Source organism: Pseudonaja textilis, chromosome 1 (genome assembly GCF_049901715.1).
Source record: "Pseudonaja textilis isolate UNSWEBS1 chromosome 1, rPseTex1.2, whole genome shotgun sequence".
Classification (NCBI taxonomy): domain Eukaryota; kingdom Metazoa; phylum Chordata; class Lepidosauria; order Squamata; family Elapidae; genus Pseudonaja; species Pseudonaja textilis.
In genome coordinates, this window is record NC_141990.1 from 330,319,488 (window position 1) to 330,336,246 (window position 16,759).

At 41.7% G+C, this 16,759-nt stretch overlaps 1 protein-coding gene across 6 annotated transcripts in view; it reads left to right on the top strand.

Moving 5' to 3' along the window:
• Positions 1 to 16,759, top strand: part of ANO8 (anoctamin 8) — a 66,590-nt gene that overhangs the window by 19,778 nt on the left and 30,053 nt on the right. For all 6 annotated transcript variants that reach the window (XM_026698879.2, XM_026698877.2, XM_087922828.1 and 3 more), the window contains exons 3-7: positions 4,053 to 4,185; positions 7,732 to 7,870; positions 9,561 to 9,657; positions 13,806 to 13,922; positions 16,182 to 16,309. In XM_026698879.2, the coding sequence (XP_026554664.1) occupies positions 4,053 to 4,185; positions 7,732 to 7,870; positions 9,561 to 9,657; positions 13,806 to 13,922; positions 16,182 to 16,309 (614 nt within the window). The remainder of the gene's footprint in view (positions 1 to 4,052; positions 4,186 to 7,731; positions 7,871 to 9,560; positions 9,658 to 13,805; positions 13,923 to 16,181; positions 16,310 to 16,759) is intronic.

Here is a 16,759-nt window from a genome sequence, read left to right on the forward strand (position 1 = left end):
TTTGAACAGTTGCTAAACAAATTCTTGTAAGTTGAGGACTACCCCATGAAACATAAAACTACCTTAAAGCCATTTAAAACAGTTAAATATAAACTAAAAAAACAAGATGACAACATGGAACATGTCATAATATTATACATGATGCAGCCTACGCATAAGCTCTCTGTCGACAGAGATCCTGAAAGTCATGTTTTAAGGAATTTCTGGAAGGTTACAATGGTTGGGGCCAGTCTCATGGCGGGGTGGGGGGTGGAGATTGGTGTCCAAAGATTGGGTGACAAAGACTACCATCTACCAAACAGGTTTATACTAAATACCAAATCCAGATACTCCATGTCATGGGTTAACATAGATATCTAAAAACATACATTCATGTAAATGTTGGGCAGATTCCATTTAAAAGCATATGCAGTATTCTGATATTTTCACAAATTAACAAAGTACATGTTTTGCCCTAGACAGAAGAATGGTGAAAAGAATATACATATTTGGTATACATATTTGGAATAAAACGTGACATAAATTTACAAAGCTGGTATGGATTCAAGGACTAAACTTTGAATTTGCTGGCATGAAAGAAGATTCCTATTCATAATGTAATGGGAAATTCTACATTCTCTGTACCTAGATCATATAAGCTGCTCTCTAGAATGTAAGTTATTCACTATAAAATGTGTTCAAACAGTGTGATAGAAAACGCAGCAAAAGTGAGTTTACATGACACTACACCAGGCTAAAATGGGTTTTGTAATGCGTGATCTATTGTGCTACAAGACTAGAATTCATTTATTAACATTTGATTGGAACCAAGGCATTATGTTAATCTATAGTATTAGAATTAGAATTTTTTATTGGCCAAGTGTGATTGGACACACAAGGAATTTGTCTTGGTGCAAATGCTCTCAGTGTACATAAATGAAAAAAATACATTCATCAAGAGTCATAAGGTACAATACTTAATAATAGTCATAGGGTACAATAAGCAATCAAATCATACTAGGAAACAGTCAATATAGATCGTAAGGATACAAGCGACAAAGTTACAATCATACAGTCACAAGTGGGAGGGGATGGATGATAAGGAGTGATGAGCAGATTAACAGTAATAGTGGTGCAGGCTTTGTAAATAGTTGGACAGTGTTGAGGGAAATATTTGTTTAGCCAAGTGATGGCGTTTGGGAAAAAACTGTTCTTGTGTCTAGTTGTTCTGGTGTGCAGTGCTCTATAAGCGTTGTTTTGAGAGATTGTTTATTTGGTCAAAATATGTGAGCGCAGCAATTCTTGTTTCATTATCCTAGTTTAGGATGTTATCTGAATCTGTCCAGAGTGTCAGTATTCATAGATTGCATTGTCTAATCTTATTGCTTGATTTGTGGGGCCCAGATACCACTGCCTTCTCTTGTAACTTTCCTCTGTTTTCCTGTTTTTCCCCTGTGTTTTTCTCCTAGTTCAGAAAATCCATTAAGTAGAGAAAAATGGAATATCTTTACAATGACTTATGACTGATAGCACTAATTGCTAGCTACTTAAAAGCACATACTCGCTCAGAACATTACTTTATGCTCATTAATGACCTAAATCTTCTTTTTATTCATATTGATAGCTGGCCTTCTCTAAAATAAGCTTGCAGTCATCTCAGTTGTGCTCATAACAAGATCATATGTGGTCCAGCAGTTAATTAATTGCACTTAAATAGCATCATAGGCACATGATAGTTAGAAACTTCAAGGGAGACAGAAAGACACAAAGTTGTGCAAAAGAATTGGAGTAAGAAGTAATGTACCAGTTTTTCCCTCCCTTACTCTACATCGGAGCATCAGAAGAGGCTGTGTAGGTTTTAAACAGCAGCAATAGGAGGCAGTAAATGGAATGATTCATGGAAGTTGTTTTCACTGTCCTGGGAAAATAATACTTTGTTCTTAATTGGGTTGCACTCACTCAGCATCCCTACATACTTTGGGAATGAGCCTAAAACTATTTTCACTATTGACCTACCAATCTTATTAGATTTATATTCTGGCATTCCTCCCGGAACTCAAGAAAGTCTACGTGCCTAGCTCTCTTTCCAGTTCTTGCTCACAGCGACAATCCTGTGAGGCAGGTTTTGCTGAGAGACAAGGAAAATATATGGGGAGCTAGAACCTCCTATGACAGGAATGCTGACAGTGTAAATAATCCACTGTGACCTTGCACAGAGATGGGAAGCAGAAAGAAGGGCATCCTGCAAGCTGAGGAAAAGGAGGGAGGAAAAGGTGGCATTGAAGGTTATAACAGGGTAACAACCACCATACTGTCAGAAGACAATTAACTGTTCAGTTCTAGTGAGCAATAAAGATTCTGCAGTGGCTGTACTAGGGGACTTTAGCTTAGATGTAGGCAGATGAAAGAGGAGGTTCTGACATTGAATACTAAGCCACACTTTTGGTGATGTCTATGCTAGAGTTATTCCTGGACAGGGATAGAGTCATTGGGCTGATGCAATACATGTGTCAGTTATGATGTGGGAGTTGCTTAATGCATGATGTAAAAACTGCAAGGAATGCAACAAACAACAGCAAGTGAGGTGGCTAGCTGCTATCATAAAATACTGTGTTTTCCTGAAAATAAGACCTGGGGGGGCTCCAAAATAAACACCAGGGCTTATTTGTTTGGGGGGGGTGTCTTATTTTTTTCCATGTAGGGGAAGCCCACTTCTGTTTGCTCGCGGTACAACAGGGCAGGAGGCTGGGCGGTGTGCTAGTGGCGCCACCACGAGGCAGGTGAGGGTGGAGCTGTTCCACGTGCCCCGCACTGGCTTACTTCAGGGCCCCTGCAGCCAGTCCATCCATGCCCCAACACCTGCCTCGCCTTGTGGCTGCATCATGGGCACTCCATTGTGGCCGTGAGCAAGCAGAAGAAGTGGGCCGGCGGCTATGTGGGTTCCTGCTGAACATGGCTGCTGGTGCTGCCACTGCGAGGCAGTTGTCGGGATGTGGATGGCCTGGCTGTGGGGGCCCTGAGGTAAGATAGTGCGGGCGAATGGAGCAGCTCCACCCCTCCCACCTGCCTTGCCGCACCTCGTGTCAACAGCACTATGAGCAACCAGGTGGAATGGAAAGCCGGGCAGCTGCGCAAGCTCTTAAGTAGGGCTTATTTTGGGGAGGTAGGGCATATATTAGGTGCATACATAACAATCATGCTAGGTCTTATTTTCAGGGTAGGTCTTATTTTCGGGGACACATGGTACCACAGTCTTCGCTGATTGCCATTTTGTTCCTGGGCTAATTGAAATCCCAGGAAGATTTACGGTATATAAGTAAACTCTTTTAGTCAGCAGCATCTGCAAAATTGGATTACCGTGTCCAAACTGGCAAGATGGTAAACAGAATGTCGCAATAAAATCCATCGGCTTGCATTGTGACACTGCCATTTTGCTGTCTTTGATACACAAACCCTTGGAAGTGGCTATCCATGGAAATTATGTTTGATGTCAACCAAGAAGAAGCTTCTCTGCATTGTTTTGGAATTTGTTCAGCATGTATATCATGTTGAGCACTGTTATATTCATCTCTGCATTCGAGAATTTGTGATAGGGCTGCCACATTAATGGATGTCTGCCGATTAGGTTGGTTGTTACTGACATGGAGGCGCCATATCAGTATAACAAATTATGCGAGGGCCTGTGATTGCCACACATATCCCTTTTATTTTCTGTCTCTTGGGAGTGTTAGTCTTACCCAATGTCATACTGAGTATTATTTATGACATGGGACAGACATAACCGGTGCCTCCTAATTATAGCTGAACTCTAATCCCCAGAAGGCCCAGCCAACGTAGCAAATAATCAGGGATCCTGAGAGTAGTATGTTTCCAACTCTATCCCAAAGCATTGGAACCATGAATGTGGGTGTTTGGGGTGTGTTTTTATGTTTGGCATGAATGCGTGCAGTGCATGAATGAGTGAGTGAGTGAATGAATAAATGAATGCCACTAACTTCCAACTGGAGGAAGATTGCAAGTGCAACTAGTCTTCGCATAATTAGAAAGCATGCATTTGTGTTTCATCTTACCAGATACAACTGATGACCACACATTACTATGGTTGTTGAACCACATCCGTTTGGGAATCCCAGAGCTCATCATCCAGATTCGGCACCACAAACACACCCGGGTCTATGCATTCTTTGTCACAGCAACTTATGAAAGGTAAGTCCTCTTGGAGGTTGGCAAGAGGCATAGATAGGCAAGTTGGCAAGAGTAGATGGGCAATAAAGACTTAGCGTTTCTCAACCTTTGAGCATGCTAAGTGGAGAATTCTGGGAGTTGAAGTTCAAATATCCCAAAGTTGATAAGGTTGAGAAACGTTGGTCTAAAGATATTGAAAATGGATATATTTTCCAGTATTACATGGTGCAGGCTTATATAGCAACAGCAATAGCACTTAGACTTACATACCGCTTCACAGTGCTTTTACAATCCTCTCTAAGCGGTTTACAGAGTCGGCCTATTGCCCCCAACAATCTGGGTCCTCATTTTACCCACCTCAGAAGGATGGAAGGCGGAGTTAACCTTGAGCCTGGTGAGATTCGAACTGTCAAACTGCAGGCAGCCAGCAGAAGTAGCCTGCAGTACTGCATTCTAACCACTGTGCCACCATGGCTGTATAGCAGGAGTCTTCAAACTACAGCTTGCAGGCCAGATATGGCCCTCCAAAGCCATTAATCCAGCCTGTGCGGGACCACAAGGCTGCCCCGTCCACATCGTCCCACCTAACTGCTAGCTCCCACCTGCCTTCTGGAGGCCGAGGAGGCCAAAAATGGGTCACAGAAGCCTCCCTGATCTCCAAAGAGAGAGGGGGAGAGAAAGAGAGAAAGACACAAACACAAACACACAAACAGAAGTCCTTCACACACACCCCAAGGCAGCCACATTCCTTCACTAACTTGCTTTCCACCCCCAGGAGCATAACAAATTAAAGTTTAATTTATGTGTATTATTTAATAGACTGCTAAATTAGCCATGCCCACCCAGTCACATGACCACTTAGCCATGCCCACCCAGTCACATGACCACTTAGCCATGCCCACCCAGCCAGTCCAGGCCCCCCAATAGTCTGACGGACCATGAATTGGCCCTCTGTTTAAAAAGTTTGAGGATCCCTACTCTATAGAATCAGACTACATATGGTCCTCCATTTATGACCACAGTTGAGCCCAAAATTTCTTTTGCTAAGTGAAACATTCATTAAGTGAATTTTGCCCCATTTTACGATCTTTCTTGCCCCCATTTGTTAAGTGAATCATTGCAGTTGTTAAGTTAGTAAAATGGTTGTTAAAGTGAATCTGGCTCCCCCATTGACTTTTCTTGTCAGAAAGAACCAAAAGGTGATCACATGAGCAACCATCATGAATATGAATCAGTTGCTACGTGCCCAAATTGTGATCACATGACCATGGGAATGTTGCAATGGTTGTAAGTGTGAAAAATGGTTATAAGTCACTTTTTTCAGTGCCGTTGTATCTTTGAATAGTCACTCCACTTGACCCAGGGTTAACTTCTCTAACACCAACAAATCTCAATGGTGTCAGGAGACAGTCTCTGTGCTATCACCTTTTCATCTGGAGAACTTGGAGTTGAACCCAAGAGCTTATGTATTCAAAATGTAAGACTTACGGGAAAGTTGGCTGAAAAGATATTTCTTCCTGGTCTTTTAATGTAGGACAGTGCCAGGCCCAAACCCAGAGATGACACAGCAAAATCCAACTGAATTCCACTCTTTACTTCCTTATACCTAATGGACAGAATCTTGCCAAACAAAACTATAAGTAGTCCTCTATTTTAAACCATTCATTTAATTAATATGCAAAATTTTGAATGACACTGAAAAAAGTGACTTATGACCAGTACTCACGCTTACGACTGTAGCAGCATTCCCATGGTCACAGGATCAAATTCTGGTTGCTTGGCAACCGGCATGTATTTATGATGATTGCCACATCCCAGGGTCATGTGATCATCATTCATTACCTTCCCAACAAGCAAACTCAATGGAGGAAACCCAGATTTGCTTAACAACCACATGATTCACTTAACAAATGCAGTGAAAAACGCTTAAGAATCATGGCAATAAAAGGTCATCAAATCGGGTGCGACTCACTTAACTACTGACTTTAATAATGGAAATTCTGGTCTCAATTCTGGTTGTAATTCAAGGACTACCTGTATAATCTTCTAATCAAGGGGTGTCAAACTGCATTTCTTCGAGGGCCGAATCCATGGGCCAGCTGGGCGGGGAGAGAGACGGGATGGACACCTGCAGCACCCTGCTGGCCAAAATGGGGCACAGGTTAGGGTTAGGGCTCTGCCCCCACACCTGGAGGCTGTCCAGGCTGAAAATGGGCTGCACGGGGGCTGTGCACGGGCCCCGTGCAGCCCATTTTGACTGCCAGAGGCACAGCAGGCCAGTCCTTTGCTACTTCCAGGTCGGCCTTGAGTTTGACACTTGTGTTCTAATCCTGAGATATTTTAGTGTGTAGCTGTCTTGAACCTCTTCTCTCCTCTCTATAAGAGGCTCCACAGTTTCTCTGAGAAAGCTCAGTGTTGCCAAAACTCTGTTGTAAACACTCCTCCAGGTGCCTTTCCATCACAGAAAGATTGTGCAGAATGCAACATACTGTAGGTAATATAATCTGTGACATTCTTGTGGTCTCTTAAAGGTCATCTGCTGAGTCCAGTTTCTCCTTAATCAGAGTAAACATAAAATAGTAAAACTACTTGCCGAGTTTCAGAAAGCAGTAGATGGATTTTATCATCTTACTATATTCGACATTTAGTTTTTAGTTTACTTTATTGTCACTGCACCTCGTACAACAAAATCAAACACCATCTTCAGTGCACATCATGACCACGACCATGAAAATAAACACAAACACACATCCTTCACCCTTCACACATTGAACCGGAATGTTGTAGATCAGTTTTTTTCACTCTAGTATCTTACATATTTGTACTGAAGGGCACCAATTTGCAGACATGTGTATACATATAAATCAGTACAGGACATATTTACTTATTTATTAAATTTATATGCCACCCACCTCACTGTCAGGTGCCTCTGGGAAGAGAAAAGCCACATTATTCCAGCAAACATAGAAAACCCAAAACAAGGTAGTTGCTCTTCTGGGTTCGGCGTGCGCATGTGCACCCGGCATCTGGTCTTCATGCCCGTGGGAGCGCTGGAAACTGGAATAGCAGCTCCCTGGTGCGCATACGCATTAGAAACCAGAATACTAGGTGGCTGGTGTGCACGTGTGCTCTGGGAAGCTAAGCTTCCTGCTTCAGGCGCTCCCACACACGTGCGTCGTAGAGCTGCTCTTTTGGTTTCTGGCGCGCGCATACACGCACGCGCTCCGATTGGTTCGCCACCACTGTTCTAGGCTCTCCAGCCAGCGTAGTGAAGGAAAAAGAATGCTGGGAACTGTAGTTTAACAGCTTGAAATGTAACAAGTTTAGTTTTTTTAATTCTGGATTTTCTTAGGGTCTTTTTCCCCCATTGCTAAATTGAAATATTTTTCACCTATCTTTTGGTCAGCAAAAAAACTACTGCCGTGAATTCCAGTACCAGCTAACATTTTTTTTTTTGCAGACTTCCATTATCAAGATCATCTTTTCTACAAAACAAAAGCTGGAGAGATGATAAATCCCAGGGTGAACTTCATTTTCTCACTCTCCTGTTTGCCCTTCTCTTGGCAGTTTGCTCCGGGGGGCGGACGAGATTGGCTTGCGGAAGCCTGTGAAGGCTGAATTTGGGGGTGGCATGCGCAGTTTCTCCTGCGAGGAAGATTACATCTACGAGAACATAGAAAACGAACTCTATTTTTTCACTTCTCAGGTGAGTCCTCTGGGGCAGGGAAGAGGAGAAAATCTCCTAGCAGTGATGATGTTACCTAGTTTGGGTGATGAAACGTTTGCAAGAAAACAAGCGAGCTCAGGGAACACCAAGGAACCCTCATGTCAACCCTGAGCTACTCCCTTTATTAGAAAAATCCCCCTTCCCTTTGATTTTAGTTGCTGTTTGGTAGAAAATCCATTGATTGTTAAGGACCTCTGCAGACGATCCTGCTGGGTAGATTGAAAGAATTGCTAGGTCAGACAAACTCCGGGTTCCACAAACAGTTATTACTTCAGTGCTCTCAGGAAAGGAGGACAGAGACCTCTCTGATCTGTCCCCAAGGAGCTGTTTTTTATTAATAGTTTGCCACTCTGCAGGGAAGCTCTGTAGAGTCCTTATAGCTAATGGCCCTCTGTTTCTCCTTCTACAATGAACTCGGTTAAGACCATCAGTGGGATCCTATCTATTCCACTACCAGTTTGGTGATCGCGTGCGCATGCACACACACCCAACATGTGCCACCTAACACGCACACACAGCTTTCCACATACTAGCTGAGGCCTGCAGCACCAATCAGCTGAGAGGATAAACAAGAGAAAAGCACAGGGGTGGGCAGAAGGGCCAATCCTGCGTTTTTTCTTTCCTTTCTCCTCTCAGTTGATTGTCAGAGGCTTATTTTACTACTGGTAACATACCACCACTGGTTAAGACCTAGGCCTATGTGTTGCGTTCATGTCCCAAAGCTTTGGATGAGGCATCTGAACACCGCCCACAAATTGCAATGTTTATTGAAGGCAAAGAGGGAGGATCATGTTGACAGGATTGTATTCTTTTAGTGTGAAATTCAAAAAAATTCAGTGGAAACGAAATCAAATGTCGTTCAAGGCTAAGAATGCCTCATGGCTAGGCTTGTCATAATCCAGATTTCCGAATCTGGCAGCCTAATTAGCACAATATTTCAATTAGACTAATAGACGAATTCACCTACTTTGCATTCATTGGATGCATTTTGAACACAGAGAGGACCTTCCTCTGGCTCTCCTTTCTTACCCCACAATCTCCATTTTTGAGGGTTTGGTTTCAACAAACTTTCTTCCCTCTGGGAATCCCATAGGAGCATCCACTTAGCAACTCGTTTTTTCCCACTTAGGGCAGAGATCTCCAAAGTTGGCAACTTTAAGATTGTGGACTTCAACTACCAGAATACCTGAACCAGCCATGATGGCAAGGGAATTCTGGGAGTTGAAGTTCACAAGTCTTAAAGTTGCCAACTTCGGAGAGCCCTGGTTCAGGGCTTCCCCTCCTAACTCTTGATTTTTCCCGTGCTGTGTACCAAAACAGGGTTTGTCTGGTTATAGGGCACCCCTATCCATAGCCTCCATACTTACACTCTGCTGCTCCCAGCTTTATCACACTTGCAGAACAGACCTGCACCACACAAAGCCATAATTCCCGCATGGACAGCTTTGTTGAGTGGGGTTATTTCCTCAGTCCTGGAACAACCTGTCCTCTGCCTTTGCTTTGGTTGGAGTTGTGTGTCCCAATTTACAACGAGTGGAACATTGCGATCCAGTAGGGGAGAATTAATGGCTTTCAAGAGAGCTGTAGAGACACGATCCAGTCACGGACATGACTTTGAATGAGAGGTTGTTAACCCAAACTTTTCATGGCTTTTCCATCCTGCTTTCAGGAACGTCAAAACATCATCAGGTATTGGCTGGAGAACTTGCGGGCCAAGCAGGGTGAAGTGCTGCATAACATCCACTTCCTGGAAGGGCAGCCAATCAGTGAGTTGGGGATGGGGGCCTGCAGATGGGATGTACTCAGTACTGTGCCTCTGCCAGTTAAAACCAGAATTGGGTTGGATTTTTTTACGCGTTTCCTTGCCATGCTGAATCTTCTCTGTGCTATGTCTTTTGCATTTGCTCAATGCTAGCAAAGTCTGGTTTTGAAACGAAATATTTATTTACCTATTATTCAAATTTCTATAGCCACCCTTCTCGCGTGAATGGCCTTGGGCAACTTACAAACGATTGAAACAAATGTAAAAGCAAACGATAGAACCTTTTAAAAACAAGAGGAAAATAATGTAATAGCATATAAAATAGATACTAAATACATAAAACGTACAGCCCATAGTAGTCCTTTACTTACGACCATACATTATGCCGCTGTTTCAAAGTTGCGTCACTTCTGAAAAAAGTAATTTATGACCAGTCCTTCCACCTATGGGCAGCATCCCCTTGGTCACATGATCCAAATTTGGTGCTTGGCAACAGGTATTTACAATGGTTGCAGCATCGCGGGGATTATATGATCATCAGCCAGCCTTTAACAAGTAGAGTCAATGGAGGAAGGCAGATTCACTTAACAATTGCATGATTCATTTAACAACCATTGTGATTTGCTTAATGAATGCAGCAAAAAGATAAAATTGGGCGCAACTCACACACTGACTGCCTCACTTAATGACAGAATGTTTGGGACCAATTGTGGTCATAAAGCAAGGACTACCTATAATCCGTTCATCAAAACAATCAGCACAGCCACTGTTCCCCATGCTTGTTGGTAAAATGTCTTTGAGACTGTGCAGAAAGCCAGAAGGGGATATAATGGCTGCATCAAATTACAATAATAACTAATCTCATAAATCCAGGCATCCTCATGTCTATTAATTCGGATTAGTCTTATCTGTGATTTATTTTAACTGAAGAGTGGAAGGATTGGGGTTAGCAGCTAGAATACTTGGGCCAAACTTGGCCCTTTGAAGGGAAAGTCTCAAATCCTCACCTGTCGATCTTGAAACAAAACTGCTGTAATTGGAATTTTAGCTGAACATATTATCTGAGACAGGAACCACGTCTTCCTTCCTAAGTAAATTGAATCGTAAATCAAGACCATTTTTAAAAAGAACATTTAATACTCACTTGCCAAATTAGATGCCTTTGCTCCTTACTTTCCCTGCCCCCAATTCCCATGTTCAAGCCATCCCTGAAATTGATCATGCTGGAAAGAATTTTAATCAAGTGAAAATTTAAGTAGGGCAAAGTGTAGAAATTGCAAATGCAGGAGAATGAAGAAAGTTAACAGAAGAACATTTGTCTTTGCCTTCCTTCACCTCTGGACAGCTATGGTGTGGTTTAAATATTTTATAGAAATGAAGTAATACAAATTTCCCTGAAATTTGTGGGGTAGGGTAGGGTGAAGTGGGGGCTAGATGAGGGGCTGGCTAGCTTAAAGCACCCTTGTCTTAGATGAAGATGCTATAAAGTCAGAGAAGGTTGTCTTTCGGTGGCTGGAAATTATGATTACAGTACAGGTAGTCCTGGACTTACAGCCATTCGTTTAGCGACTCTTCGAAGTTAGAATAGCACTGGGGAAAAGTGACTTATGACCATCCTTGCACTTATGACCATTACAGCATCCCCACAGTCATGTGATCAGAATTTGAGTGCTGGGCAACCGGTATGTATTTATGACAGTTGAAGCATCCTGAGGACATGGACTCGCCATTTGCAACCTTCCCAGCTGGCTTCCAACTACAGCCACATGATTCGCTTAAAAAACTACAGCGATTCATTTAACAACTGTGGCAGGAAAAAGGTCGTAAAATCGGATGCAACTCGTTTTAACAACTGCCTTGTTTGGCAATGGGAATTATAATCCCAGTTGTGATCATAAACTGAGGGCTATCTGTATTTGCACATGAGAAAACCAGATAGCACCGAGCAGGAAAACATTACACAGGAATCGTACCTAGTTCAAAAATGGAGATGGAATAAATGTGAGGGAGGAATGTGAGGAGGAATAATAAAGATACATTAGTTCATTAGTTATTATAAGAGGACCAAGCATTAGGTCCCACACATGTTATTTTAGTCTGTCGTAATCATTGCTGTCAAAAGCATCAAGGCACATAAAAAGATGAGAGCTTTGTTCATCCTGACTTTTTTTTCACCGCATTGTGCAAACACCTTGAACACTATAATAATATATCCTAAATATATATTAGTATGCACTTGAAAGGAAGATGATGTTGAATTTAAAACAGTACCCTCTAAAAGAGATTAAGAAGAGGGGGGAAGAACCCTGCTTATCCTTCCAAATGCCACACAATTAATCCTAACACTGCTATCTTTTAGAAAATCCCTTAAAATGTATCACATACTGCAGACCATGGTGGAAAGCAATTGTTGAGGTAATTCCCCACTAGGAGAATGAGCGCATACAGGGAGACGTATAGAGAGTAGTGTTTGAATAATACAGACAGAGCACACAGATACACTGTACAGTAAGTATAGGTTTTTACTTCCAGAAAGGTTTAAACAAAGTTCAAAATAGGCAGTCCAAAGTCTTTCACAGGTAAGATCAGTCAGTTGTTAGTTCAGGAATAATCCAATAACAAATTCCAGTGTCAAAAACAGTTCAGTATCAGACTTACATCAAATCCAGGAATATCAGTCAATTAGGAAAAATGGAGGAACGCCAATACTTTCCAACAGAAGGAAACAGATACACTCTCTTCTGAGACTCAGACTAAGACAAACCAGGTTTCTGGCTCCATCTTATGGCCGTTTCAGAACCCACACCTAATTACAATTTTGCATTTTCTTAAAGATACAGTTTTAAAATGTTTATCCTGGTTTATATATTTCTAACCCAAATAGCTGTTAGATGACTCATATTCCTAACAGCAATTTTATCACCCCATGCTGATTCTGGGCTGTTATTCCTTAGTTCTTGGCATTTCCTTTTCCAATATAGTAATATATCCATTGTTTTTCGCTGTTTGTCCCCATTTCCTGCTTGATTTATTGTTCTAATATGTTGCATGATGCCTAGATTGGCTTGTTTAATTGTGTCAGCTTATATAAACTGAACAAACAAAGGAAATTTGGATAAAATCCAGATCATTTTTTGAGGGCCATAACACACATCACATATTTATTATCCTTTCTCTCTCTTTTTTTTCTTTGCATTTTGTGTTCAGTTGTTGCTCTTTCATATTGTGGTATTTAAACTTGGATCAAGCTTAAATTGTATTGATTGACCTCATGCACCAAATGACTGAGTTTGCCTCTGGGCCTGACTTGAGCATAGTTAGAAAATAAACAGGGTGAGTGGGGTTAATCTCTTGTCTGAAAGGGTTCACACCTGTAAGGCAAACAAAACATAGGCAGAACAGGACAATCCAGAACCCTCTGAAGGCAGGACGAGGAACTATAGTGAGGAAAAGCCTCAATGTTTGCCTTCTAGTAAATCACTGCTATTTTATTAATAGACCAAAACAGAAACACCATTGTAGCTCCTTGACATTAATGCTCATGGAACGTTTTCAACAGTCTGAATGGGCCCAGTGGTGGGATTCAAAAATTTTACCACCGGTTCAGTGGGCGTGGCTTGGTGGGTGGGCTCTGCACATGTGCACATGTGCCAAATACGCACTTTGTGCAGGCACAGAGGCATTCCAACTCACCTCCTACAAGCCTGCACTCTCCCTGTCGCTTCAGCAGCTGCTGCGCGGCACTCTGCTGTGCCGCGCAAAGCAGCTGCACTTCAAAAGCAGGAAATAAAGGTGAATATGGGAGCCCGAGTGGGCAGGCAGGCCCAACAGCAGAGCGGTGGTTCAGTCTCTGCTGCTCATCGGCACTAGTGGCTCAGCAGAACTGGGCTGAACTGGTAGAATGCCACCACTGGAATGGGCCTTCCATCTCAAAAGGCTGGCCGGCTCCCTTCTTACTATGGAATGCATTTCCAGATTCAGTCTGTTTTGTGGCCTATTGCTAGCACAGTAGCTCTCTACCGAGGGATATGATTGACCACGGGAGTGCCAAGGAATGGGGCCCAGTGGGCTACGGTTAGTGTAGAGAGCTAAAAAAGAGAGATTTCTGGATTTTTGCTCTGCTCTGTTCTTCTTCCTTCTTTCTTTTCACAGTCCCTGAGCTGGCTGCTCGTGGTATCCTTCAGCAAGTCTTCCCCATCCATGAGCAACGGATTCTGAATCGGCTGATGAAATCGTGGGTACAAGCCATTTGTGAAGCCCAGCCTTTGGGTATGGCCCCTTGACTCACATAGGTCTCTGCCTAGAAGTTTTATTAGAGTCCTACCTCCACCTATTTTTTTCTCTCCCTACATTCTACTAAAGTAGCTCACGAGATTTGTTTTGCTTTATTAGAGTTGAAAATTAATGCTCTCCCACCCCACCATTTTAAATCGTAAGCTGCCTAAGTGAGTCAGGGCTATTGCTTGCCCAGCACAAAGGCCCTGATTCTCTAACATGATCTCAACCCAACCATTTCTCTGTAAATGGGTAAAGGAACTAAATTTATTTCATGCTGAGTCAGATCAGCATAAGCATTTTACAAAACAGACTTCACTAAGCTCGGAAAACCAGATCTGCTATAATTCAGGCAAACACAAGATGGCAGTAAAGGATTATTATTTTTTTATCTCTTTGCTGCCATCTATTGATTATACAGACCTTGCAATTCAAATATAGTATAGTGGCAGTATCAGGAGCAGCTAGAAGTTGTATATTATTTTCTAAGTGTGTGAAGTTGCCTTCATGTTAAATATGAAAAAAGATACTCAATGGAAGTGAAAGAAGCTCCGTATGATGGGGGGAAGATTGGAAGTAAATTATTATTGCAAAAGATGAGGAAGAAAGATATATAGAGAAAAAATAGTTTAAAAACATAGTGAAAGTATAAAAATTGGTTGAGGTCAAAAGAGGTAGAGAAAATACAGAGTTTTTTTGTAAGAGAGAGAATGATTTGAAGTTTTATATGAATCACAGCAATCTAGACCTATCTTGGTAAAATATTTATTTATTTACTTTTTATGGCCACCTATCTCACAAGAAGTGCCTGTGTAGCAACATACCAAAAAGATATAAAGCTAACATGTCAAAAAGTAGTCATTAGTAAAAAGTTAATAGTTACTTCTATATTAAATTCATATGTTCACCCAATATATGGAAAATGAAGAATGGATGGAGATGTTTTAGGTGAAAATGCTGGCAGAGAAGTATGTAGTCTCTTGAGAGGAATCTTTGCCTCTGGGAAAAAGTAGTCAGAAAATCTCAGCAGGTGGTAGCATCTCCCTGAACTTGGCTGACCTTGAAACAAGCAGAGCTGGGTAGTATTTACTGTAGGTGTGGGGGCAAACTATGAGGTAGATCGGGTAATCTAAAAATATTTCAGAAGACGTTAATGGCAAATGATTTCAATATTGCATCCAAGAAAAGAGCCAGTTGTGAGAATTTAGCCTGACTCCCAGTTAAGCTGTATCATTTGTCTCCTAAGGGTCTCCTTAGCATAGAGGGGCATTAGCAGCCATCACATTCCCGTCAATTTAGTCTAGTATTTGTCAACCTTGGCAACTTGGCTGAAATGTTTTAGAATGTAGTAGAATGGCAGCCAGTGAGGCTACTGTATGCAGGTAATCCTCAACTTACAACTGTAGTTGAACCCAGAATTATGGTTGTAAGTCATTGCAATTGTTAGCTGTTCCCAGACCCTATTTTGCACCATTTTTGTGTCTAATGTCTGCTCTAGTTTCATTGTGATTCTTAATCATTATTTCTTGCATCTTAGATATTGCTTCTTGCAGGGATAGTAGGGTAGCTTGTATGTTAACGTTAGAGACATTAGACTGTTTTTCCCCTATTAGAGATTCTTCAATGGTTTTTTGGGTTGTTGGTGGAGCAGAAGTTAAAGTAGTTGTTAGGGTCGGGGTGGTCTTCCTTCCTGATTTCAAAGCCATAGTTGTCACCATTTTTGTGTCAGTCGTTAAATGAATCCATTTTATACAATGGGAACTTTTTGTGAGAAACCAGCAAACAACTGACAGAAAACAAATAAATTGTAGGCAGTCAAATGATTGGACTACCTGTGATTGCAGTCAATAATATGGTTACTGTATTCTGATCAGTCTTCAATGACAGCCCTATGTAGAATATACTGTAGTAGTCCAGATGGGATATAAATAAGGCTACTTGTACTTCTGAATTTTCTTTCACATTACCTGTCCAGAAAAAAAGTGTTTAAGCTGAAAAGTCCCAGGGCATCAGAAACAGGAAAATGAATTGAGGTAGGATTGTTGGGTTGATAACCACTGTATAGACTACCTGACAGCCGAGGAAAAAAGATCATTCTTGTTCCTTGCCCCTTTGTGGTATTAATGAAATGTAATTTGCTCTTTGATTGAACAGAGAGATTTCTCTAGTAGCACAGTTTTAGGAAAGAGTAATCTTGCCTTTTCAAGTTTTGTCCTTAATGTTTTCCTGAAACTGTCCCTCTTCTTCTACCAGATGAAATATGTGACTATTTTGGAGTGAAGATTGCCATGTACTTCGCATGGTTGGGCTTTTACACATCAGCCATGGTATATCCTGCTGTCTTTGGCTCCCTTCTCTACACCTTCACAGAGAATGACCAGGTGAGGCGTTGAAGTGCATTGCAATGGCATGGTAGCCTTCTGGATTTGTTCTAGTTCTACCTGAAGAAGCTGAGAATCAGATTTCTGGTAAGCCTAGATATATACAGGATATATTCTTTCTCTTTTTTCCATACTTCATTACTTTTTTCCTTCCTTCTCGACACCTCCAACAATCATAACAATTAAGCTATAGGCTACTTGGCATCATAGACCCCAATGTCCATTAGAAGCCTCTTAAATACCCTGTGAACCTTGAACTATAGCGTTCAAAATATTAGATATTTTGAAATAGTTAAATATTTCAAATATTGATATATATTTGAAATAGTCAGTATTATTAGGGTACAAATCAGTGGTGGGATTCAAATAATTTAACAACCGATTCTCTGCCCTAATGACTGGCTGGATGGGCATGGGCGTGGTCATGTGACTGGGTGGGCGTGGCCAACT